Genomic DNA, 27,794 nt, shown 5'->3' with positions numbered 1-27,794 from the left:
ATGGGATCGAGGGCACCCCCAGCGAGTTCACAGACAACATCAAGTTGGGCAGGAGTGTGGATCTGCTGGAGGGCAGGAAGGCTCTGCAATGGGATCTGGAGAGGCTGGATCAAAGGGCTGAGGCCAATTGTATGAGGTTCACATGGTGATCATGAGAATTAGGTATAGTGGGGGGAAGAAAGGGCACCTTATTCATACAGCTTTGGTTACTGGGTTTTTTTGGCTCCTTCATTGATAAATCCAAGGTTTGCTGGATTATATTCTTAGAATATCAGACTGGGAGGAAGGGGAGAGATTGAGAAAAATGGTAGTTTCAGAATAAGCAGCAATATTATATATATAATTTATTTACATTTCTTTATTTGAATTTTTAAAATTTAGTTACCATTGGACACAAATGGAACTGCCTCAGGGCGTGTGCTAGAGCTTGAATTGAAACTGTTTCATGGTTGAAATCTGAATTTATGTTCAGCCTAGTTGTGTTAGCCATCTCCAGGATGATTTTAGACTGCAAGTTGTTAATATATAAAGGTTTGTGTGTGACTTCTCAATAAGAGTTGAAAAAAGTAAGTTTCTAGGAACTTGGTGTGTGCAGAAGTATTTTCAGCAGCAAAACTGATACTACACTCTACCGGAGCATTGTGAGTTTTGTACTCCCATAGAAATTTTATTCTGGTCTTTTGTGACTGTTTTTTTGAAGTGTAAAATAGAATCTGATCTGTTTGACCATACATGGTTCTTTTTGTTTGGTTAAGCAGAACTGTCATAATGTAAGTGTAGAATTTTAATTCTAAACTCTCTATAACTTTGCTTTGATTTGAGCAACATCTTGCTCTGTATTACAGTTGTGTGTCTTGTTTTTGGGAAAGGATTAACTACAATAATACAGTGGCTCTAAATCCATTAGAACATCCAGTATTTATGGAGAGATTAATGAGTCTTTCAAAAAAACCCTACTCACAAGGTGAGTATTTAATGTATTTTAGAAAGTGATGTATTCCAGTAGACTATAGTGGCATGAGTGGTGTTACTAAGTGCATCTGTTTTCCCCACAAACAGACATAACTACAAATTATTTTTGTTGTTGACATTGATATTTATGTTTCAGGGTCTGCATATGTAATAGGAATTCTGCTGGAAAAATGAAGTCTGTTCCAGGCTGCTTATTATACATATGAAGCTTTGTACCCGTTGTTTTATTCCAGTTATTTTAAAAATAGAAATCAAACAGATTTCTTTTTTCCCTAATATGCATATTGGATCTGATACAAGGACTTTTAGATTGCAGACAACTGAAGAACATAAGACTGGAGTACCTTTTATTTCATTATTTTAACTTCAAAACTTAGGTGCCTTACTTCTTTACAAAAGCATTTCTCAAGGAAGTATAGGCAGTGCTGTGAGGTGAACATTTAATCCAGATGTTTCTAAAGTGCTCTAAGAAAGCCATCAGCTCTTGTTGAGCAGTTTGTTCATTTGTTGTTCTTTTCTTTCCGTCAAACTGAAAAATCTTCTAGTTATCTCAGCAGGAAATGCTATGTACAAGTGCTAGAGGAAAATAATATGAGTTTTCTTGAGTTTACTCTTATCTACGGTAATCCAAAACATCAGCACATTACACCAGAAATGTAACATAGGAAGTATTTATGAATCTATTATAGGTAAGGATTTTACCTTTCCTTTAAATCACCAAAAGGTGAGGATTTTTTTAATGTATAGACATGTACACAATATTTTTTTGTTTGTTTTGTTTTTCTCCAAATTTCCAATGAATACCCAAGGTACCCAAATTCTTCATAAACCAATGCCTGACTTTGTCTGAATGTCTCTCTTGACTTCAGTGACCCAAGTGCAAATCCAGTAAGTACTTGGAGGGTAATGAACTTGGATGATGTCTTTATTAGGGTTTTTGTGGCTCTGGAGTTGCTGGCAGGATGTTTCCAGGCTGCTGAAACTTAAACACACTTGGCTGCATCTGCTGCTGTCAAACGTGCTGCAAATTCTTGACTCAGCAGCAAACAAGGCTGTGGTCTGCAGCTGCCAGCATTGATCCATCATTTCTCTGGATAGTTGGCTGAGGTATCATTTTGCTGGTCTCAGTTGCATCAAGCCATGTGCCTGCACATTGCTGCTGAGATTTTGGGTGTGGGAGATCCTGGAACAGACCTGGCACTTCTGTGCCTTGGAAATAATGGAGGAGGGTATGCCAGCCACCAGCTGGAACAGTCAAGAACAGCAGCCAGAGCTCTGTGCCATGTTTTGGTTAGCTGGGAGTAGGTGAAGGAAGAAAACTCTGCTGCTGCTAGGATAAGTCTGACAGCTCCTTCTTCCTGTTTCATCCCTTCTGGCTGCAGATGTCGAATTTGGGTAAGTAACCAGCAGCTGGGAGAGAGTCACTGGTTATAGATGCAGTCTCTGGGTGGACATGGAGAAACTCAAACCCTGGAACTAGACAGCTCTTATGTCAGTTTAACTGTGTGAGGGAAAGAAAGGAAGTGAAAGAAAGTCTGTAAGAATGAATATTTACAATTGCAAGGATGGAAAAATAAGGTTTCTTCAAGCACGCTGTCTTATAGTGCTTGTTTATTACCTCATGTCCAGCTCTAATAGAAGCAGTAGTTCAGTATTTCTTGTTCAGCCCATTTGACCTGTATATTTACTCATTTTGATACCTTTATTTATGTGGCATTGCAAAAAGCATATAGGCAGCATGAGTGTGTAGAAAATGCACGTCCTCCAAATCCCAGAAATACTGATAAAGTTGTAACCTTGCCCAAATACATCAGAATCCTCAAATTTCAATTCATTGCCACAGAGTTTTGATCACATGCTAAAGTTATTGTGCACTTTTTAGTGGCAGCAACCATGATGTGTGAAAAGGGATTGTCAAAATACATATTATATACCAGGACATGAGCTGTTCTGGCAGAATGAATCCTGTTAGCATCGTATGACTATATCCTATCCCCATGTTAATACTTTTTAGGTGTGGCAGAAAGGGCTGCATGCTTCAAAAGCACCATCATGCAGCATCCTAAGACTGCCACAAATAGCATTTCATTACTAAGGAAGTGGCAAATAAGTCTTGCTTGAGTTTCATGTCTGGGTGAAACATTAGAGGTAAAACTGACTGATTAGTTAGTTCTTAGTAGGGAGGTTTATGAGGGAAAATTCCCACCCAAGCAAATGTTTCTGTTTAGGAAGAGACTACATGGAAAATAAGCGTCATTTAAGAAATGGTGCTTGGTCATTATAAGTGCAAAAATCCCTCCTGTGTCTATCCTTAGCTCTGTCAGCAGAATGAAAAAGAAGGAAATTCTCACAGCTAATAAATGACACACAGCTATTAAACATCACAGTTATTTTTTGTGTTTGTTTACAAATCTGTCAAGTTGCTTAAACACACTTTTTAGTGAAATAATCTTGTTTTAAAGTCCTATCTGGTGTTGGATGACTTTGAAGTCTGACAGACCTTGGGTGCTCTGTTGCCCAGAGCAGTTAGCACAAGTAGGTTGTTACACCTGGCTTGTTGTGGTTGAAGGATTCCAGAGCATCTGTGGGGTATTCCCATATTGCTCTTCACATAACATTCCAGGTTTCTTAGAGGTGTCAGGATTTCTTTTTTTGTTTTTTTTAATTTCTTCTGTGTATTTTTTCATATGCTGAAAACCTACTGAGGGTAATTAGCAAATAATCCTCTGAAAGATTATCTAATTAATGGGAAATTGGAGTCTTGCAGCTTGGCTCTAGAGATGAAAGGAACCTATGTGTCTGTGTGCACAGTGGCCCCATGTTCATTCCTTAAAGGATTTCAGGGATGTAAAGTGATAGGTTGGGAAGGCTTTAAATCTTTTCATAATTAACCTATAATCCACTAAAATAATGAGAGAGAGTGTTACATATAAGAATTTGGGTAATCTTAGCCAATTTAAAGGAGATATTGAACATGGCTGAAATTTCCAGTTTCTGTGGCAGAATCAGGACTTCTACTTGATACTTATTTGATGGTGACATTCATCAGGATCCTTTCTTTAATGCTTATTATGACTAAATGACTTATTTTTTACCATCATATTTAAGAGCAGCAAATTTTGCACCATGTCATGTGCCAAAAAATGCTATGCTCATAAGCTTGATATTTTCTACCAAAATTAACTTAATCAGAAAAGAAATTTATATTTCAAGATTTTATTAGTTTGCTTAACCAAATCTTTATTTCAGTGATAATAACTGATTTGTTAATATAGATTAAGAGTCCTGGGAGAGTAAACTGAAATCTACCTCCCCACCAGCAGCTCCAGCCCTGCACGTGCCTTCTTTTGTGACTTGCAGGTTTGGGGTGGGAGCAGGTTTTCAAATGTAAATGAGATAATCCTCATTAGATGAAAACTGTGCGTTTCAATGCGGTTTTGGAATAACCTCTTGGCCTTTTCCTCTCAATCCAAATCACATCACGGCACAGGCAGAGGCTGCCACGCTGTTCAAACAGCAAAGGGCTGAATCTGATGCAGAGGCACATCCTCTCAGAAGGAGCAAGTGTTGATTGAACACATTTGCTGAACATCCCTTGAGCCCTGCAGCTCTGTTTATAGTGCTTGCCTTTGCTCTGGAGGGAGCTGATTAACTCTATTTAAATGCTACAGCAGCCGCCAAAAGTGGGCCTGAAAGAAAAATGAGAAGATGAAATATCTATCTGCCTATCTATAAATAAAATGCAGGGAATGATTAAAGATGAGTCTGACCTTATTTAATGCATTTCCTTATAGATCTTTACAACATTGCTGCGTATTTGCCAACAAAAGCACCCTGCTCCCCAGTGTCATCTGATTCTGCAATATATGTGTACGAGTAATAAAAAATATAAATATGTGTTATCAGGCATTAGTAGAAGCTCCATACTCTCTGCATGGAAAGGAGGGGACAGGGTAGAAAGCTCACAAAAGAGGCTGGTTTCTGTAGTGGGTAGTTTTGCATTATAATACCTATGTGGATGTCTTCATAGGTCTTTGCAGTGGAAAACTGATTTTTTTTAAAGGCCTGGCTGTTCTTTTTTCTCTTTGCTTACATATTTGTTCTTAAACTATTTTAATCAAACAGAAAACTAGGATGATCTAATTTATTTCTAGGTTTGTCTCAAATACTTTTATGAATGTAGCATTAAAAATAATGGAATCACTGTTACAGGTTTACAAATACATGCTTTAAAACTCAGATAGAGACAGATGGGAGTGTTATTATCCTGAAAAGCTGTTCAATGTTTATGATTAATATCCTAAAGGAATTAAAATTTATAATATCCAAAACTGTTAATTGGAACTCTCCACAAAATACTCACTTTAGAATATTGATACATTTGGAAAAAAAAAGACTTGACATACCTTAAGTTTCTTAGTTGAAATAAGTTATTGTGAAGGTCTTGCTTTCTGATCTGCCTGAATTTTTCAGGACTGAAAATTAGTTGAAACTGCCCTTGTCTGTGCTCAAGAGACAGAAGTTTTTACTGTGCTGCTTCTCATAAAAAATATTAACATTTTTCTGGTTTGCACTGTTGAAATTCTTCAATGTTCAATGAATAACAGTATGACTGATCTGTGTGATATTTCTTCCTCTAATAAAACTAAGAGGAATACTGCCCCCATTCCACAAACAATAGCTGCAAGAGATATATTCAAGATTTATGTTCATTTATGCAATATTTAAAGTAAGAGCACTTTGCAGCATGGGGACATGTCAGTGTTGTCATGGTAACAGATGAAGATGTGGCAGGATGGATGAAGCAGGGCTCAGCCTTGCCCAAGCTGGGGCCAAACCTCACCTATGGTTTGGAGCCTCTCACCTCACGAGCTGAACTGTGCAGCTCTCACTCTGCTGGGGCAGCAGATGCTGTGGTAGGTGTGAAAAGGAGAAGCTTGGCCTTGGGGGGTGAGCTTGAGGATGTTTTAAGCCTCCACACAATTTCCCTTGTTTTCCCCCACTTGAAGCATTTTGTGCTGGTGACACAAGGCTGGGGCCTTAGAAAGGATCTGCTGGTGATGGGTGCTGACAAGTGTGACTGTTCTTGCCTTTGATGGTTTAGGCCAGCTCTACTTCTTCCATTCTGTGTTTCCACAAATGTCACAAATGCCAAATCTGTCAGCTCAGTTCAGTTTATCTTCCCTCCTCCCAATGCATGTATAATTGTGCCTATACATACATGGAAAACACATGGGAGCATTTGTTTAGCACTTTTCCCGTGCTAAACTGTCCTTCTTTTCAGTTGGAAGATGCATACAAGTGGCTAGTTTGCATTTGATTCGATGTGAATTCTGCTTTGTATTTGCTTACACCTTCTCGTATCCTTAGTAACACCTAGGGGCTGAGGGAGTGGTTTTGGCCAGTTGTTTTAATTGTGTTTTTTCTTTGCTTGAGTAGCTTTGGGGATGGTGCTTGTTCTGCAGTAATTCCAAAAGAAACACAAGGGAAGACAGGAATACATAATTGTGTAAATTTCATGTTCTCATAATGGAGTTATGTGTCACAAGAAACACATTGCACTAAAACCTGTTACAGAGAGGACCTGCATCTTTAAAGTAACATCAAGGTATATCATTAATTGACCAGACTCTTTAGGACATCACCTCATCTCTGCAGGATTTGCTATGCAGACACTCCTCTGTCTTTTAATGTTTATAATAATCTGTACAAACCTGTGCAATAACATTATACAGGGTTTCCTTTGATGCTGTTTTTAGATATTTTTATTCAGACAATATTTCTGTCTGGTTGTAAAATAAAAGGTGAGTTACATATTGTTCTTCAAGCTACATTAGGAGTTCTTTAAGGAAGAAAGGATATTTTCATTATCCTTGCTGTAATAAGCTTTTACATGGATTCTTAAGTAGTTCTTCTGAAGTTTAAGGATGGACCAACACCTTACTGATGTGCTTTATTTTGACAGTTATTTTGCCTATGGATCAGAATTTTCTCACAGAGTTAATTTTATGAGGAATTGAAAATGTTCTTGGTATGGAACTGAACAAATTTAAAGTGGTGCTGAGAGGAAACAGATGCTGTACATCCATTTCAGGTCAGCTGCCAGAAATTTTGAAAAAAATTTAGCAAAAGCAGATTTTTTTACTTTTCTGAGAATTTGTCTGAACATCACGGAGTATTAAAGGCCCAGCCCCTGGTTATTGTCAGATCCAAATTTGCAAATAATCAAAGTGATTGTAAATAACCTTTTCTTCAGGTGTAAAAAACTGAATCTGTGTATTGCTGGATGCCAATGCAGACTTCTGTCTAAATCTGCCAAACTGTGTGTTTTAGATAGGTGGAACCTGAATTGTAAAGGGAAACTGGGTTGGCACAAACAGCCAATTTGAATGAATGTTAAATGTCTAATTTTACTGAGTATTTATAAAATTGTTTCCATTTGTTTGTGCATATATTCTTCTGGCTGTCTCAATGAACTTTTCTTTCTGAGACTGCTTTCCATGGTACCTGTCATGAAATTAATCATCTGGCCTGTGTTCAGCACTGCAGTTCCCAAATGCCAACACCTGTTTTTACAATTTCTTTCACAGTAGAATTTAAGAATTCATTGATTGCATTTGCATCAGTATGAAGCTGCAGACTTTTAATCCTGAATTTGTTAAAGAACATCAAAGATATGGATCAAATAATCACAGTTTCTTGTTGTTCCATGACATAAAATAATAGCAGAAACAATTGAGAGAATAATTTGTATTAATGTACAGAATGAACAAAAATCATTCACAATTTTGTTTAAAGTTCTTGCCAGCATATTTACTTGACAAGTCCTGATAAGCACCTTTTACTCCTTTATTGTATTTTCTTTTGAGTAAATGCTTCAGTTGCAACAAAAGCAATAATTGGTCAAAAATCATTACCCAATTCTTAAGGAAGTGGCTTATTTTGGACCCTACTTCATCAGTATAAAACACCAACAAGTCATTGTCTATTGAGACTCTGATATTGAAAATATTTCCAATTAAATTAGTGTTAATGAAAGTGTTCTGTGAATGCATGTGAGTCAGTAATTATCAGATCTCTTTGCTCAGATATCCAGCAAGGTTCCAGCTGGGGTGCTGTGTCATGCCTGTGAGATGAGCTCTGGGCCAGTCCAGCACTGGGGACCAAACCTGGACAGTGTGGATGCAAGCCAGAGTCATGGGGTGGAGATATTTGAGCTACTAATGGGCAAGATTAATTTTATAAATAATTTTAATTGTATGAGAACAGGTGAACACAGGTACTTCCCTTCTAGTCTGGAAATGAGAAGAATATTAAAAGCCATGCCAGTAACGAGTTTGCTCATAATTCCCATTGTAAGGTTTGTAACCTGTTGATCTGGTTAAACAGAAGCACATCTCCAACAGTGAAATCAGGTAGGAATCAGTGTTGGCTTTAACACACAGCTGGCCAGGTAGGGGGCTGTCATTTTGTTCCTGTGGCTTATGGCAAAAGCAGGTTCCAAAGAAGTCTTTTGTACAAAAGAGGGATGCTTTTGCTATGCATTCCTGGGAAGATCATGCATCTGAAGCAAACAAATGAAAAAAAGTAAATAAATGGAATCTTTGGAATATGATTTAGGCTTTTGATCCTTCTGAATGTTCCGTGTTGTGACTGGGATCCATCAAACAGCGTTCAGGATTTTGATTACATCAGTTTGGAATGTCTGTTGAAAGTGAACTGCCATTCCAAGAGGTCATTTGTGTACCAGAGTTTTGGATAACACAGCTGGGAGAGCTGTGCCCCCAGATCCCTCCTGGATAGTTTGTACAGTCTTGTGGCTGATAACTCAAAATACAGTGCAGTGCTAAATGCCACAGAAAGTGGACTTGTAGCGTACCAGGTGACTGATCCTGATCCATGGCTCTTCTTTTTTTTTGTCATATATTTATGAAAAAATGCAAAGGAGGCCAGAAATTAAATAAGTATTTTCTTTGAAATGACAAGCCCATATGCATATTATAGAGATTGGTTTCTGTGCCATCAGAGCTTTCTGACACATGGGAGATTACAAATCCATTTTACAAACGTTGTTAGGGTTAACTGTCTGCAGTGTGTATGTTCAGAATGATCCCCTCCTTTCCTGTACAAGGATACATTCTTGCTGCAGAAGAAATTTCAGAATTGTTCTAAAGCCCTTTCAAGACTTTATGTGTGAACTGTGACTAATCTCATGGCTTCCATCTGAAGCAGCTGTGTCATTCCTACTTCCTACCCCAGAGGAGCCTCAGCTCTAGCTCTGAATTAACTTTTTTCTATCTGGAGATTTCTTTCAGTTGCCTTTTCTTAATTTTATTTTTTGGCAAAAGGAAATGGTGTATGGCAGCATATTTTTTTAAGAGGTAGTATGCAAAAGGAAGTAATCAGGATACTTAAGAAGCCGTTAAAAATTCTCATTTGAAGAAAAAATATTATCTTTCAGCATTTCAAACATATGTTTGCAAAATAGTGTTTTCACTTGTAAGTATTCTTTTATCTAGCACTGTCATTGATCAAGTTATCTCGATAATTTCCATGGAAATTTTTAGACTTCTTTACTACACTCTATTCAAAATGGGAAATTTTAAATTTTGGTGGAGTGTTACAAACACAGACAATTGTATGACGGGAAGATAATCAAGTAGTATAAATAACAAGCATGTCTGAGGAACTTGGTGTAAATTTACACAGTCTGAGATTCTGTATATGCATAGAGTCCTATGTATGCAATCACCTCCTATATATGCAGTCAAGTTACCATGAAATAGACAGTGAGGTGAATTTAGAGTACTCTGAAACTCACTGTAATTCTCTTTGCACAGGTGACAAAAAGTAGCTTGTTCCTTCTGCTTTCCAAAAGTAAGCGACTTCTAAGCGACATGATAATATAATTGACTTCTTTGCATGTTGCAATATCTCCTGAGCTGGTATGCTTGGGGGTAAAGGGAAAGTACTTGTTAGACTCTTCTATAACAAGAGTACAATGATAACTAACTCATGTGCTTGCACACACTACCTTCACAGCATTTACATTCATTTTACACTGCTGATTTTTTTATTCTTGATTTTTCTCCTAAAGTGGCTGCATGTACTTGCTGCAGTCTCTTTTGTGCTGCTGCAAAGCAGAGTTAGCATTGTCTTATGGCCCTGACCACCAGGCAGCTGGAAGGATGAGTAAGAACAACCCAGGGAAAACAGTACAGTAATTTGTAAACTTAAAAGGATGTCTCACCTGTGGGGGAGGCTTTGAGGTCATCCAGAGCAGTGGCTGAGCTAACACAATTAGAGCTGTCATTGAATATGAAATACCTGTTCTGGCTTGGAAGGCTTTGCAGAAGGAACACGTTTCCCTCATCAGGCAGCAGGTGAGGGAAATCAAGAGTGGAATCACGAGTGAATCCACCTGGGGCAGCGGGGCTTGCGTCATTCAGGGAGCCAGGCTGGGGCTGCACTGGTGCATCAGGCCAAGGAAGTTTAAAGCCTTGCCTTGCCAAGGAAGGAAAACACCAACTCTGGCACAGTGGGAATAGTGAGCAAGGCATGGTTGGTCTATCTGCAGTGCTACAGTAGTGTTAGAATTCTCAGGCATCACAAAACCCACCACTTCTACTAAATTAATCTCAGGTTAAGGGTCAGGATTGGTGACTACAACTCCAGACCACTGGATTTTTTAAGTACAAGACCAGCATTCTGGTGTTAGTAATTCTAGGTTTCTGCTTTTTTAAACCAGCAAGTATTCTCAACATAAATAATTTACAAATGAATAAAGAAAACTAGCACAAACCCATCATTACTGATATATGGAACCAGAGAATGAGTAGATACTGGCTGATCTCTAAAAGGAGAGGAGATGAAGATCTAAGAATGATAAGTGTGTGTGCATGTTGGGGTTTTTTGCTTTCAATAATCTGAAAAAATGTTTTAAAAAATATAGTGCTGCCAAAAATTTTAAAAACTTTTGCTGTCTTATATTGTTGAAGACATTTTAACCCATTTAATATTAGATCCATTTTCAGAAGGGCAACTGCAGAGATCTTGAAACTGGATTTTCAGAGACTATGCTTATCATTTCAGAAAAATTAAGTCAGGATATTTTAGATGATTCCATGGATTGTTGGTGCTTAGTGTCTTCCACTGAAAAGTCATTTGGATTCCAAGTGAAGTGCATATCAATTCTGCTTTAAACATTCCCTGTATACTGACACATAAAATTTTCCTCTTAGTTTTGAAGGCTGCATAACAGGAAAGAAAAGCAAAAAGATCAATAGCAGAAATTCTTTGTTTGTTAAAAAATACGTATGTGCTGCCTGAAATAATAGGTTTTATGCTGGGAATATGTTTGCAAGGCTTTTCAAGAGCTTACTCCTTGGAGTAGTTGTGCATGGAACAGAAAAAAACAATTGATGGAGTTTGAGTTTTATGGACCTGATTATGTGTGTAAATAGCAGTGTACAACTTTGTAATATCCCCCTATCTTATCATCCCATTTTTTGTGATATTATCTGGACTGTTTTCTGTCCAGATAAATTAAGCTCATATCATCAGAGATGATTGCAAGTCTTCTGTTAACTTTGATCAGAATTAGCAGAAGATGTGTCAAGCCAATTACTCTAAAATTGGGCAGATGCAGAGCAGTGTGGTATGTCAGTCACTTGGTGGGTTTTCTTTTAGTTTTACAACTCTGCATCCATCAGGGAAGCTCTTCCCAGTCTTTGAATTGCTGGATATGATTCCCTATTGCTGGCTGTTGTCAAGACTGTGCAACTGGAAGAAAACTGCCAACAGTTTTTAAATGTTTTTGTTAGAAAATGTGCATTACAGTTTTGCAAGACAGTTTATTCAGAATTACTGCATTTCAAAGCTACTAACAGGGCTTGTTTTAAAAAACACAGGACAACAGAAATTTGTTAGTAAGGCTCATATTTCATTTTAATTTTTTGCTTAATGACTTGGAGCTCACAGCTAACATAATACACTGGGTTTGCTCTCGAGCTGTAGACTAAGCCTGAGTGCAGAGTTATTTTATGTGTGCAGTGTGTCTGTGGTATCCTTGCTGTCAGAGCATCTCCATGCTGCAACACTGAAGGAGGATTGATGTCAGGGTACTTTATTGCAGCCCTTAGCAATAGATTGTTGAGATTAACACATTGTCTGAGGAAGAGATTTGTCTGAAGGGCCTGCAATTCCTCCCTACAGTTACATTCAACAGAGAACCAGCAGAGAGTTGCTTCTCTCCCAGGAAGGTTTGTTTATATTTCAGCTTAGAAAGATAAAAGACAGCACAGAGGATTTACTTTTTTTATTTTTCTTCCTGACTTTTAATCTATTTAGCAAAATTGTTTGTGTTCAGAACTTGACTGTTTAAGTTTGTGCAAGAGGGTGAATTTTCATTGCTTGGTGATTTTTATTAAAGGACCGTAATAATCCACTTCAAATTTGAAGATTTCCTGGCATTCCAGCAGCTGTAGGACAAGTAGAGCCAAGGTCTGCTATCTTTTAGTTAGTGAGCTGAAATAAATCCATTTTACTTGAGTTACCTGGGCTGTTTCACTGCTTTGTGCAAATAACATAATCTTCCCTATCAGAGAATTAAATGTTACTTTGATCATGACCCATGATAAAATACATGGAAACAGGTGATAAAATCTGCCATTTGGTCTAACTGAATGAACAGCGTAACATTTTCAGTCATCTCTTTATTTCCAGTTATCTGACCATAGAAATGAGTTTATAGTGTAAAAATCTAAGTGATAGACTGCCACCAATTATCTGACAATACAGTAAATGTAAATAAATATTGATAGGACAGTACTGAGATTAAATTATGAATAAACCTGCTGATTCAGAGAGACTATTGTTGTTTTGGCATTTTGTAGGTTTATTAGCAAAGTGGACCAGTAAAATTTATTGTAATTGTGATAGCTTTCCCAATTTACCCTCAGTTCCAAAATATCTATTACTTTATTCCAATATAACTCTTCCAGGTGTGAATTTTTGTGCTTTGTCAAATATACCACATAAAGAAATTCTTGACCATACTGACCAGTAGAGAGACTGCAAGTGATTTTATGTTTTTAAAACTGCAGATTCTTAGAGTGTGGGAACAGCTCTGGGAGAGATTTACTAGTTTAAGATGTTACATGGTAGGAATTGAACCCTCACTTGTTAAAACTGAAGATTAAATAGAAGGATTTAATAGGGTATGAGTAGCTGTGAAGAAGCATGTATAGGTGTCCTTAGCATGACATGCTGTGTTCTTAACTTCTGAGAATAGGTCCTCATGCTCCTACATACAAAAATGGGCTGGAGAAGTCTGATCAGGTGTCTTTTCCCACAGCCAGCGGAGGTATCTCAATTTTTTTTACACCAAAAAGCAACTTTAAATTGGAATTCCGTTTAGATGTGTATGTAAAACCAGGTTTTAAAGTCTCTGCTGTAAGTCACTGAGATGCCTGGGATGGTGCATTCCTAATCTCCCTTTATAAAAGGAAAAGTCTCTAAGATTGTGCTATATTCTGGCAGCCAGCTTAATTGTACTTGGCAGCTTGTTTTGGCTCTGGAGCTGCTCACTAGCCTTCTAATTAAATAGGGGTGCCCTGATACATGTCTTGTCTCTGAAATCCATAGGGATGATGAAAAAGGCTGTGAAGGCAACTAATTATCTTTCAACAACCAATGCCTTTCAGTTTGGATCTTCCCTGGTTTTCATATTTCTAAGTTCATTAAAATGCTCAGAGAACAAACATTTCATATGAGATGAAATGTCATGAGTGTGAATTTCTTCTGGTCTTGTGCTCACACACACCTTGTTCCATTCTTGGCACGTTCAGGAGAGCCATGCATAGAGAAATGAATATAAATCTCCAGTTTTGGTTTTGGTCAGGTGTGGATGGGCTCCAAACAGAGCAGCAGCCTTAGGTTTCTAAATCCCAAATGTAGAAGCGAAGAAAATTTTTTCTATTTCTGTTTATCCCCCTCAAGAACAGCATTGCAAGAAAACCACCTGTGAGTTAAGGAAGGAACCAGACAAAAATATCAAGGACAATGCCAAGCAAATATCTTCTTTTACCTTCATAAAAAAATGGAACACAGATAAGTGGTTATACTAGAAATAGTTTTTTAAAAAAAGTTTCAGCCTGCCTCTATGCTCTCAAGTACCTGAGTTTGAATGTAATTTTTTAACAGCTCTTTCTTCTAATTTTTTAGGGCGTATTCATTATTTGGTGTCCAGCTGACAGTTTTGTATGGACTCATTTTTCTCCGTTCCAAATTCAGAACTTTTCAAAGGAAGCTAAAATGAAGGATGCTTAAAATAGTCACCTTTGCATTTATGGCTCCCACTGCATTTGTGGGAAAATAGACGTTTTTCAGCAGGACAAAAATGAGCTTTAAAAACCTATCACTGGAGGCTCACTAGTCACATCAGTGTAGTAATTACAATTACATTATCCTAGTGCAAATTAAAGGACAATGCAAAATTATTTTGGAAATGATTTTTTTTTCCAGCACTTGGTACACTTCTGAAGATGTGCTGTATTTCTCTGTAGAAGGAAATCTGCTTTGATTTTCAGAAGTCTGTTCAAATACGTTTAGTATAAAAATAGTCTCTCACAACTGTGGAGCTGTGGGAATGCCATAAAGCTCCTACAGATCGTTTCTAATTGGGTACTGTTTTCCATGGGTAAAGTTTGCAGGTCTAAAAGTTAAGGCAGTGCTTTGAGAATGTGAAATATCATAAAAGGCAGGACATAGCACTACACAGTTTATTTGAATAGAGAAGATATTCATGGTGCCTGCTGTCACTCTTTGCAGAATTACTCCATCCTTTCATACGGCAAAATGATTTTCCCTGCATAACATCCTGGACTGTGGAAGTACTTGCATCCCATTTCAGAGATAAGAATACTAGGAAAGGAAAAGTTTAAGGGTTGGCAGTATGGTGTGAGAAACTGTGCCAGCCACCTGGATCTACCTGCCTTTCCACACCGTTACACTCTCTCTTCAGAGTCCAGTTCTCCAGGGTTATTAAGCTTACTCTGGATCTCTCATCTTCAAATATCTCCTGTGATCCCTGATCCAGTTCTGTTTCCTTTCCTCTGAAATAAGAAAAATACTGTAATTGTTCAGTTTGTTTTATTTTTTGAGGTAATTGTAAATAGAGTTACATGTCTATGATGACCTCAAAACCCGTAACTTCCTCCATACACATAGTGAAAAGTTAAAATCCATAAAATGAAATAGATTCTAATTTGCTTGGAAAACCTCTCATGGTAAATACAAACTTTTGCTATGCATTTCTTCATCTGATTAGCTGCTTAAAATTTTACTGAAATTCTAGGGAAAATAAAAGAACTTTGTTCAAAAATTAGTATATTTACATGGGATTTCAGTGAAAATACTATTGTCTGGAAGGTTTCTGTTTGTTCATAAGTTGAAAATTCATCTGTGATGTATCATGGATAGCAGATACTAAGAAAGAGTCCTTACAGTCAATGAGGAAAAGTGAGAATTTAGCCAGTGCCTTTGTGGACCGGTTTTAAATGCTTACCATGGTTAAAATGTTTTTATTTTCTCTAAATTTAAAGACTGCTGGGAAGAATTGAACTGGAATAAACTTAAACCATAGATAGCATTTTTCTTTCTTATATAAGAACTATATTTAAGCTACAGGACAATTGTAATACTTCTAGAAATATAGATACTCTTCTAGAATATGATATATGACAGAGTTAACCAAATCTTCTCTTCATCTGCATCCTCCATGTTGCACTTCTCTCAGCCAGTTTATGTGGAGCAGAGGTTAGATTGCAGTGTGATTCCTGGTATTTAAAATTGGATTGTGTCTATCTGTCTGCTGCTCTGAGGATACTTAATTGTTTTTATTTTTTTTTAACAGCAGCACTGATTTATTTTAATGCTCTTGATTTCTAAAATACCCCAACTTGCTCACAGTCAAGTTTGAAATAGGAGCATAAAAATAAATAAAAATAAGCAAAAATAAATTAAAAAATACCCTGAGTCTGGAGCTTTGGCTCTTGGACTTTTATGATATATTTCTTTTATTCTAAATTTGTCAAACTTCAAGTTGAGCATCTTTTTAAAATGAAACCAGTAGGCTTCTTTACAGGAATGGAGGCAAATCACCCTGTTGGGGCAGGGGATGCAGTTCTCACTGGTTATGTTCTTTTAAGCGTGCTGTGCTTCTAAATTAGCAGTATTTTTTTTTCTTACAGGCACCAGTACACAGCCAATAGCACAGCCAATGATATTCATACATTCATTGTTGGTTGTGCTGCAGTTAGCCTGAATCCTTGCATATAAATTCTATGTTAATACATCTGAGCTTTTGTACAATGTCTCTCTTTAATTATCTTTTTGAAAGGATCTCTTCATCTTTCTAATGTGACCACAGGACAGGAACTTACCAGAACCTGAGAATAATGGCAGTGTTTCATCTCTTTGATTAACAATTCAAAACCTTCAATGACTGGTAAAAATGTTTAATCTGTGTCCAAGTTGTTACAGGTTTGAGGACATATTTATAAAACATGAGTTCGTTGAATCCCTATGAAGCTTCCAGAAACCCCTTTAGGTCAGATAAGGGTTTTCACCTCAGTGTCCTGACTTAGTCTGTTAATTTTGTTTTAAATCAGCCGGTCAGACTCCCAAGAACAGTTTTTTTCTTTTGTGCTGAGTATGACCTCAATGCTTCTCTTGCCTCCAGTCAGTAAAACAAAAAAATGCGAGAAATTTTGTGTTTGGAGAGTCTCTCAGGTCATTAAATCTAGATAACCCTTGTCTGGATACAGCAAGTTACAAATCTTGGCCAGAGGGCTTTAGAAACAGCTGTTGGATGTGTCTGATATCACCCAACATTTGTGGTAATTTGTGGCTTTTTTAGCCAAGGCACCACTCCTTCCTTGTCCCTGTTCAGGGTCAAACTGCTTCCTTTGGTTTTGGAATCTGGTTCCAGGCTCAAAATTACAAAGCTTGTGGATTGTAGGCATAAGCTGCAAAAAACTCCCTGGTCAATGTGCAGTTACAGGCATTTGCAACATTCTAGGCCATTTCAGTTGTTATATTTGGAGTTGGGGCATCAATAATACATAGTTTCATTAAAAGACAATGTGCTTTAATGTCATTGCAGTGAGTTATTTTGGGTGGTTCAAGTGACCCCATTTGAAATACAACAGATGAAACTATGCACCTGTATATTCAGTTGCAGAGAGTTTGCACCAAATATCTAGCTGGTTTTTTATAGACCTAAAAGTTTCATTATATCTATTCTTAAATGCCAACATATGCATTTAGCATCCCAATAAAGCTCAACTGGAGCTGTAACATATGGGCCCTCTTTTAGTTCTGGCCCCCTGGAAAGCCAATACTAAATAAAAAGACCTAGTCCTCCTTTTCTCTGATATTTGTGTTCTTTTTTTCTTGAGATGATCTTGTTTGAAAACAGAAGGTTGGCACCTGAGAGAGGAAGCACGGGAGTGTGTGAAGCAGTGGGATGCCAGACAGGAGGGATCCTGCTCTCTCCTGTGCTTTACAGAGCACTTGCACATGCTGGAATATTGCTGGAATATTGCTCCTGCATGGGCTCTGAGCAGCCCTGGAAATTGCTGCTAACTCTGCCTGATGGGAGTTGCCTTTCCCTAAATAAATGGTTCCTGGTGTTCATCTCTAGCTACGCTGGGAAAGACTGCCATACAAAACTGACAGCTCTGGTATAGTTGGCTGACCATTTATTAGTGCTCTACTCACTGAAGGGTTGCAGGGAAAGCTTGTTGTATACAGAAGATATTTCAGCAGCTGTTAAAAGATATCCCAGGATTCTTTTTTCATTTCCTGAAATCAGGAACAGATTTACAGTCAGTGTCTGTGTGTCTCTATCGTTCAGGGGCTTTATAACCAGGCTTCTTTATGTCGCTGGTGTGCTCAGTTTGCTGTGTACTACAGAGAAGCTGGGTCACTGTGTTCTCCACAAGGGTAATGTTTTCATCATTTGAAAAGTTATACCTTGTTTTCTGCAGTAGGATTATTTCATAGTTCAGGATTGGGCAGTCCTGTGAGTTTGCCCAGGCTGGCCCATTCGTGGGACATGCCAGTGGAGGCCTGGCTGCTCTTCTGGTGGCAAAAGGGAAGGTGAAGGCAAATCAAACAGAAGTGAATCTGCAGCCTAGGTAAGCTTGAGGTCTGGACTGCTTTGCTGTTCTTCGATCTTCGCTACTATTGGTGAGCACCGTGGTATAATGAATAATCAGTTTCAAATGGAAACAAAAAACATGTAAGCAAAGGGAATTGACATTCCTGTCCAAAACCCACAAAAATAGGTTTTTAAAAATTCTGAAATTGAAATATTGAAAAATGAACTACTTAATCTAGAAAATCCTGAAATCAGCAATAACAACAACAGCAACAATGATAATAATAAGTAATTTAAAAAATTTCTGCTAACGTGAACTGGAAGGAAATGTTTGGATTAAACTCAAAGGAAAATCTTTGCACAAAATCCTGAAACTTCCTTCTTCTATAATAGTAATTGAGGAATACATTCAACTTATATATGCTGCAGTATTTCACTGAAGTAAATGAAGTTATGGAAGTTTGCAGCTGCTAAAGATTTGACCATTGCCAAGAAACAAGCAAAATAATTTAACTGCATAATTGACAAGGAAAGACAATTATTCCTGGAAAACTTTACTACTACCAACAGCAAAATTTGTTGTTTTACTGAATCTACAAATATTTTTGAGTAACCTTGAGGATTTTTTGTGGTTTCCTGGCATGACAGTGATGCCCTAGGCAGTGGCAGAGCTGAAGACTTGATATCTGTCTCTAGAGCCTCGTTCACTCAGTTCCCAGAACGGAACTTCCCCAAGGATTGAAGTCTCCTAGGACTCTCCTGCAGTTCATTATGCAAAGTGTTGCTGTGACACCTTTCAGGCAGATGGAAAAATGAACCCTCTTAGGGACTTCTTTACAATTGGTCATAAATTCTAATGAGATGAAGATCCAGGTTTGACATACATTAAATTTAGGCTTCACTTGGTAGATACATACATAAGAGTGTAATGGTGCTGAGCAGAAATACGGGTCTTTACCATGTTGATGCAATTATAAACTGAGAAAATGAGCCAAAGATTTTGTATAGATAATGTTGGTACAAGTTTGCCAATTACTTTGGGATAGAAATATGGATCTAGGAGGATGACACTGATGGATAACTCTGGATCTACCCATGTAGATAAGTATCAGACAGACTTGTGTCTGAGATAATGAATGTGTTGCAGCCATTTGCAGCTGCTCATTGCAGAAATTTAATGAATGTGCATAAAAATGCTTAAAATTTGTTCAGCTAGAATTTTGGGGAAGGGAGAAGGCACCTGAGGAAAGGCATGTGTACCTGTTGATCTGGGTCAGTAGCATTTTTAACAAGTATTAACATTATCAGACTTGTCTGTTCTTTGCGTTCCGTTGTTGTGAGGGACTTTTAGAAAATACTGCTTATTTGGTTTTCTCTGCTTGGAATGGATTTATTTTGAAATATTTATTGTAACATTAGTTTTAGATGTTTTATCAACACTAGGCAATGAAAACAGACTGTATTTCAGTCTCACTTCTGATTCAGCAGAACTTCCAGTTCCTCTTGCTCGTGACTGTACAACCTGCAAGATCTGCATGGTGATATATAGAGACATAAACCCACCACTTTCAGCAGTGTTCAAATTTCCTGACTGATTTCTGCCAAGTGCAGGTCGTATGCTTTTGAAGCCTTGCTATTTTATATGCTGACATCCAAGAGTGTCTTTCAGAAAGACTAATTTCAAAGCAAACAGGATGGAGTGATTGTCCCATCTAGAGGAGCTGCCTAAAAATAACTTTTCCCTTTCTGAATAGGTAAGAGGAGACTTTTATTACAGGTAGAGGAGCAGTTTTATGTGCCATGTCTCATTTGTAGTCAGACTCATCCCAAAAATTTTTTGTTTGAGAGACCTGGAGTCAGAGTTAATTTTCTGTCCTACTTCTTGTCTCCTACCTTTGTGCAAAAAGGTGCCAGGGTGCTCTCCCAGCTCATGGGAGGAAATGAGAGGTCCAGGGTAACTGCAGGGTCCTCAGCCTGGAGCAAATTTGAGCTGGATTAAACCTGCTGGTGAAGAATAGATGTCTGGAAAGTTAAATTGGAATGATTTTGTGGAGTTAGGGCCCTAGTTACATGATTTTTCTCTGAGGCACATGAAAAGAATAAACCCCTCATTTTGTTGAAGGTAGAATGTGTGGGAAATAGGCTATTTTTAAAATTTGGAATCAATTTGAAAGGGGTGGAGGAATTCCAGCAAAACCTGACCTATAGCCTGGCAGACTTCACAAATTGATATTGCTGTGCAGGTGGAGACAGTGGCAGATTTGTTGCTTACTGTGCTGGCTCTATTTTTAGCTTCTGACTGCTTGCAGGTTCTGTTTACAAATGTCAGGAAAATGCATTAGGATTATATGCTTTATTGTAGAGGTAATAAAATGTTGTCCAATTTAGCCAATAAAACAGCTAAAAGCAGGCTCCCATTGTCATGGCAGTGTGGCCTCACAGAGGTTTTAAGCTGCCTGCTCTGTTCTTTCCTCATTACTTGTTTCCCACCATTGTTCTGGCTCAATATGGAGATTAGGAATCTCTGGGGGTTTTTTATTCCCATCTGGGAGTAGCTGAAAATGCACTTTGAGAAGAGGGAAGGTGAGGGATTAGCAAAAGCTCTGTGGCCCATCCATGCCCTACTTTGCTCCTGGAGCCCAGCAATGATCCTGGAGGCAAAAGTATTGCTGGTTATTTCCTTGCCCAGGGCTCTCAAATGCTTGGCTGCTAGGAAATACTTCCCTAAGAGTCCTTTCAGCTTCAGTGTCTGGAGGGGGAGCCAGCTGTTTTTAGTGGATGGGGTTGCTCTGTTGTAACCTGCATTTGCTGATACCTTGTAATCCAATATTACAGCTGCTTTCACTGCCACAGAGCCTGGATCCATGGACAAACTGTTTAAGCTGGGATGATTTACTGGGGAGCTTTAGGACTGTACTTGCCAGCTAGAAGTATTAATGTGCTTAAGTCAGGGCTGAAGATGCTTTAACATTGTTATTTGACTCAGAAAGAAAAAGAAAAGGCAATGGGGTGTGTTTATTCCATTAGAAAACCAGTATGCCAATAAGTAATATAAAAATACATCTTTGCAGTGCGTAAAAGGTCTTTATTACCTTTATTATGGCCTTCTATCACTACAAGTTATGTTGTAGGGTGCCAGTCCTAGTCATATTCACTAATTAGCAAAAAGGTTTGAGCAGATGTACGACACTGTTAGTTAATACTTGTTTTTCATTACTGTTTTAGATAGCTCAGGACAGACAGATTGTGTGTTACTGCTGTGATAGAATACATAAAATAAAAATAGTTCTCATGCTAAATTCCCTGTGCTTTAAATACATCAAATATGTCCCCTCAAGCCTCCTTAAGGTGTGGCTATCTGTATGCAGTTCATCACCCAGAGAAATTACATATTCATTTTTAAAGGAACCATACGGTTAGTTTGTTTTAAGTCTGGATCTGAGTTGGGAAAGAGACTGGCAATTTAGTAAAAACTGAGGAGCTAATTCCACTAGAGAGGTAAGCTAGAAATAGAAGTAGGAGTAAAAGTGTTGCTTTGAGCTGCATCATATGAAAGCAGCAATGACAGGAACATTGCAAGTTTGTGTGTACCTGTGAATGCCCATATTTTTTTTGCAGCTTCTGCAGATTTTGAAATTATATGCCTCTAAGGAGGCAGACAATGTAAATTTGATAGGCAATATATTATTATGCAGTGAAGTGTTGAAATTTGCAGATCACTGGCAAGTCTGACCAAGAAATACAGCTTCTTTTTTTATCTAGGGAATGGAGTGTGGGAAATAATGGTTTAAAAATGACAGGAAGATATAAATCTACACTGTTTCAATACTCTTCAACTTTGAGAAATTTGGAGTCTGGAGAGGAACCTTGATGACTTTCCTTTGTGTTTTGGCTAACTGTAATGATAAAATCCAAATATTTGTGACATCTGGCTTGCTCATGATCACACCTAGGTGTTAGATCCATAACAAAAGGGTTATTTTTTCCAAGAATTTAGTTTCTGTTTATCCAGATAAGTGCCACAGACCTGCAGCTTGCTGTTACTGAAAAGAACAGTCAAATCATAGTGTCTCTGTTCTGCCAAGTTGCTCTAAGGAACACTGAGAATTAGATATTGTGTTCATCAGCCTAAGATTGACAAAGTCATCGATGAGTCTGTTTTGTTTGGTTTATTTGGGTTTTTTTCTGCAAAAATGTGTCCTCCTTACTAAGTTAGCTGATACCAGTTCATAAAAGAGTAGTCAAATCAATCTCTTAGGCTTTATTGCAAACCCTCTTAATACTGGAGCTAGAGTTCTGTGGGTTTATTCAGGGAGCACAGGTGGTCCTTCAGATGGTCCTTCTACAAAACACAGCAAGGAGGGTGGAGCTGCTCAGTGCCTGAGAGCTTGGCTGGGGTTGCTGTCAGCCTGGGAGCTGCAGTTTGATGAAGTCCCATCTCCAGGGGACCCCTCCTCCATGGCTGCCTGCTTCTTCCCTGGTATTCCTCTGGGCTACTGAAGTATTTGTTCTGGCACAGGCTTTCCTAGAACTGGAAACTGAGGTGATGAAATTAGGATGTGAGGAGTAAAATTATAAAATTGGTGGTTTTTTTCTAGGTATTAACCCATTTTTAGTCTTGTTTAGTTTTTAGAAGGTACTATGAGGTAAAAACCAGAGCTGGTCAAAAATATCAGTTTCCTACTGATATTTTTCCATTGGGAGCCACAGAAACGAATGGATCTGAAGCATTTCTTGGGGCTGTATGAGTTACCCTTGGGCTTTTTGTCAAAAAGATGGCACTCAGGAAGTCTCAATGGGCCTGTGTAATTTTCTGTCATCCAGATCAGGTGGCCTGAAACTCCTGGCTGGAGCCAGGAGCACTTTGAGATGAGTCAAGTTTTCTGAGAGTTTGATATTGTGATTTCAAAATGTTTTTGCTCAAATCTGCATCTAAAACACAGCTTGTTTCATAAACAGACTTTGTGAATGCTGCTTGATCTCCCCCTTTAGAGTTGTGGAAGAAATCTCTGGAGTGGCCTAACCATATCTGCAGCACAAGGTGTTTATGTAGACATTTTTTAAGTGTCTACATTTTTGGTCAGGTTGTTCTAGTGGGAATTGGGTGAAATCAAATCCATGTGTTAAAACTGGTTTTGTAGCTCTTGAACAAGAGAAGAAGAAAAAAATGCAAAGAAAATAAAAAGTGATTCTAAATAATATTTTCTTTCCTTCAGCTGTCTCCGTAATGAGATACAGTGCATCATCCTTTGGATTTGCTGTAAGTAGAGATACAATTGAAATATTCTCTACCATTTTTTTCTTTTCCATGGGCTTTTTCTGAACATGAAATACTGTGTTTTTTCTTATGGTAAATTCATGGAAAGTTGTGCGAAGTCAATAATGGATTAGAAAAAATATTGTTAAAGTCAAGCATTGGAAAGGATGGCAAAGATACTATAATTATACTTTTTCAGTTTCTGCCTGTTAAGTCCTACCCTGGAGTTAATATCCATGCTTGTGCCTCATTGTTGATAGATATTACCCACCAGATATTGTTTTCTTACACAAAATCTCTCAATTAAAAATCAGTTTTGTTGTTGTACTTGGGCCAAATTCTGAAATTCCTTGCTGAACTTTGTGGGACTCTCTTCCCATTGAAGTAGATGGTAAAGCTGCTATTGACTCTGGAATGACAGCTTTCCTCTTTAGTCCTTGCCATGACTTTCTGCATTAGTGGCAGAGCAAAAAATTCCTAATGACAAGCAGTGACTCATATCAAATAATTTATCTTTAGCTTTCAAGTTTGAAGGTTAGATTGACTCTGTAGGAAGTTTGACACAAGAGTGGAAGTTCTTACAGTGGGACAAGCCTGGTGTTCAGTGTTCCTGACACCCCGTCTGCACTAACTGGGAATACAAACATGACAATTTTGCTGATGATACAAAACAATACATTCATATAGGATGAAATCTGGATGGGATTTTGGAGGAAAAGTTAGTATTTTCTTGGTTGGAAACAAAAGCTATTGCAGGAAATTAGTGACTGCAGGAAAAAGGAATGCTTGACAGGCATTTTTCTATACTTACTTCTTTACAGTCTTTGCATTAGAATCATATTAGTATTTTAACTCTTGGAGTGCTACACTGGCAGATTGTGATGTTTGTTTTTTCTTAACTTCCTCACAGGTGATAGATTAAAAGTTCAAAATTTTTTAATCCCTTGATTGACTTTCTGAGCTCTGAAGTGTATCATTGTGCAATAAAACACGGAAAAAATGTGAAGATCAATTGAATAAATGTAAAGCCTTTTTTCATTAAAGTGATTTATTTGGAGCTGCTCCGTGCCTGTGCAGCAGGATGGTAAATGCATTGCTCTCAGTGCAGGGCACACTTAATGGCCCACACAACAATTGACTCTGTATCTCTTTCAGTTTGATGCCACCCTGGATGTTTTGTCATCAGCGATAGTTTTGTGGCGTTACAGCAACGCAGCCGCTGTGCACTCTGCACACAGGGAGTACATGTGAGTACACCTAATTACTTCTGCCTGTGGGAGGGGCCTGCAGAGCTTTGGTTGTCAAGCTGGGAGGCTACAGATTCCAGAGCTTTGACAAAAACCATTTTGTCCTGTCAGCAAGTATTCTTTCCTTCTGCCAGTTTAATGTTTGCTCCCAAACACGCAACCTCTCCTAAGGCAAACCTCCCTGTGATTGTGACTTTCAGTTTCTTTTTAGCCAACATAGCAATGGTTAGGCCTTTGCAATTTGTTTTCCCTTGCAGCACCTGTATCAAATGAAGTGCATTTGCAACCTGGAATAGATTTGTAAATCTTTCATTTTGCATCTTACTGCATTATTCTTACCAGAGTATGTTTTTTGAAATTAATGCTTGTATTATATTTGTACTTCCCTTAGCAAGTTTGAACATTAATACATTTTACTTTTTTTTATAAGTAAGAGTATAGCAGTGCTTGCATGCCTTCTTTGTGCTTACTTTCCAAGCAATTTCTTTTTTCATATTTAATGCTTGCTGTATATATCCTATGGAAAAAAAAAAGAGTTTTTTCATATGCAGTGCAGTATTGATCACAGTGGGAATTGTGTTCTGCATCATTGTGCAGCATTTCTATGGGTGATTCATGTGGTAGCTGAGAAGATCAGGAGGACATTGACTCAAGAATTTTTCCAACTAGTGCATAAAGAAGATTTTAACCTACACAAATTTTGGGTGCATCTAGGTGGAGATTTACAGTACATTTGCCTGTTTTCAGTTCTTCTCTGTACTGCTGGCCACTGCTGGCAGCATCCCATCTGGCTGGAAAATAGTTCAACTGTCCCCTGGAATGGGCTGCAATTTTACAAGAAAGGGGGATAAGGTAGGTTCTGTACTGAAACACCTCTAATGATGTCCCTTTAATAAAGAGCAGCTTGATGAAAATGAATATTGCATAATTGGTAGGATAAAAAAAAAAAACACAGAAAACCAACAAAAAAGTTGTGACAAAAAGCCACACTGGAGGGTCTCAATATTGTTTTCACAATCTATTTCTAAAAGCTAAGAAAAAGTAAGCAGTATTTTTATATGCATTAACTCAGGCTCATGCAACAGCTTGCCAGGACTGTGAGCTCCTTTCTGGCAGGGGTCCATACAGAACAGTTTGGAATAAAAGGCCATAAAAGACTGATGTGGCATTGATTCATAAAAATGAATTCAGAAATATGTGATTAAAATTAGTCTTCATGCACAGATTTGGAGATTTTAACAGACATTTCTTTAGTATCTTGCTTTTGTGGGTGTCCACAGAGATTCCTGTCAACATTCAATTAACATATTCTTGAAATCTCCTTCTGTTGGGCTTTTTCAAGTGAACCCTGTAAAGTATTTAAAAGAGAAAATAAATCCCAATACAAAAGAAGAATCAACATATCCCCGTGGCTAAGCCAGTAAAGTGAAAAGAGTAAACATATTTTCCTGGTTTTTATGCTCATTTTTAGTTTGCTTTCATATAATCCCTCTGCTTTACATAAGGCTAAATTAAGTCAGTGAATTACTTGCCATGCCCATTAGTTGAAGAAAGCTAAGGTTACACGATGAGTTCAGTATCAAGTGAAAGAATGTTCCCATATGCTGGGAATATGAATCACTGGATAGTCAGCCTGGTTATCCCTCTGTTTCCAGAGCTGACAGGAGAATCACCCCAGTACTGACAGCAAAGAGATGGTGAAATGGTTGTGCTGCTTAAGGCAATTCCTACTGTGTCAGATTTTTGAGGAAGGCACATTTCTAATTTCCTGTTGTGTTTAATCAATCTCTTGCTTGAAAGACTGCATGTAATTATTTTTCCTCCTCAACACTGGGGAAATGTTGCAATGATGCCTGCTGGCTGCTTGCTCAGCTTATGAATAATCTTTGTATCATATCTGCTTATAGCTACACCTGGTCTGTCACAATCCCTGTTTTCCTTGTGCCTCCTCCCTCAGACTCCTGGACAGTCTGGTGCAGATTTGTGTGGGTGCTTAGGTTGTGCTGTGTGTTATTCCTGTTTCAGTGTGCCTGGCCATATTCTGCCTTAGTGCAGGGGCCTGTTTACCACAATAAGGTGTGCCAGAGTGGCTTCAGTTTAGTTCTTTATTTATAGGTCTGTCTTTTATTGATTAAAACATTACATTTGTCTGTATATCCTAACATATCTGAAAAAATCCTTAGCTCCTTGGCAAAAGCCAAGTGGAATTGCCAATTAATTATGTTTTGCAAATTTATAAAACTTCCTGTTTCATAGACTTGACAGCAAGAATTTGGTCCAAAGTCTATTAAAATCAGTGTAAAGCCTCTCATGGAAAGGCAGCGTTAGATTCAGTCCTAACTCTTGGACATCATTGAGAGAGAACCTAAAGATAGACTGAAAAACACACCTCCAGGAAAAGGCACAGAGAATACAGCCTGACTCATGATGTGCTATGAATTAAATACTGAGAATAAAATGCTAAGATGTAAAAGAAATGCGTAGTCTTACTTCAGATGTAGCCATATGGCAGTTGGAGCTGCAGCATTTTATGGGCTGGCACTCCTAAGAGTACAGAAGTGCTTGCTGTGCCAAGTTCTGCTAAGAGGAACCAATGCATCTCCATTTGACTTCAGGGGAATTGGAGTGCTGAAACCATCATGCAAATGTGTCCTGCTGAGTTTAACTCCGTTCAGTGCCTTTCATTTTTATTAGATCATTTGATTTCTCTTGTTTACTGGGGTGAGATGAGAAGGTACTTTTTCAGTGTTCATCCCTTCAGTTCATTCCTTCCCTCCAGGGTGTCATCCACAACACACAGCTCAGAAGAGGATGAACCCCTGGCAGTGGCACCAGTCCTGTAACCATTTGTTTATTCTCCAGATTCAGCCATTTCAAATCTCTTTGCTTTGACTGTGAGGATTGATGAAAAAACTGCTTGTGCTCCAGAGTCCTTTACTGTCACTTCTAGGGCTCTGTCACCCTTCCTGATGATGCTCAGACTGCTCCTGGCTGTATCATTGGTGCCCACACGAAATAAAAGCTGTGGCTAAACCATTCACCAAGATCAGGAATTAAACTACTGCAAGATTGTCGGCCCTGAGATACTGCTTAACTCTGGCTCATTAATGAAAGAGTATGTGGGAGTGGGATGAATATTTGATGTTTTTTAGAA

At 38.1% G+C, this 27,794-nt stretch overlaps 1 protein-coding gene across 1 annotated transcript in view; it reads left to right on the top strand.

Moving 5' to 3' along the window:
- TMEM163 (transmembrane protein 163) overlaps window positions 1-27,794 on the top strand; it is a 90,557-nt gene that overhangs the window by 31,682 nt on the left and 31,081 nt on the right. The window contains exons 3-4 of the mRNA XM_069021216.1: window positions 23,353-23,396; window positions 24,549-24,640. Of these exons, the coding sequence (XP_068877317.1) occupies window positions 23,353-23,396; window positions 24,549-24,640 (136 nt within the window). The remainder of the gene's footprint in view (window positions 1-23,352; window positions 23,397-24,548; window positions 24,641-27,794) is intronic.

This window comes from Aphelocoma coerulescens, chromosome 7, assembly GCF_041296385.1.
Source record: "Aphelocoma coerulescens isolate FSJ_1873_10779 chromosome 7, UR_Acoe_1.0, whole genome shotgun sequence".
NCBI lineage: Eukaryota > Metazoa > Chordata > Aves > Passeriformes > Corvidae > Aphelocoma > Aphelocoma coerulescens.
The sequence above is the reverse complement of the archived record's forward strand: the minus strand, read 5'-3'. Positions and strand labels throughout refer to the sequence as shown.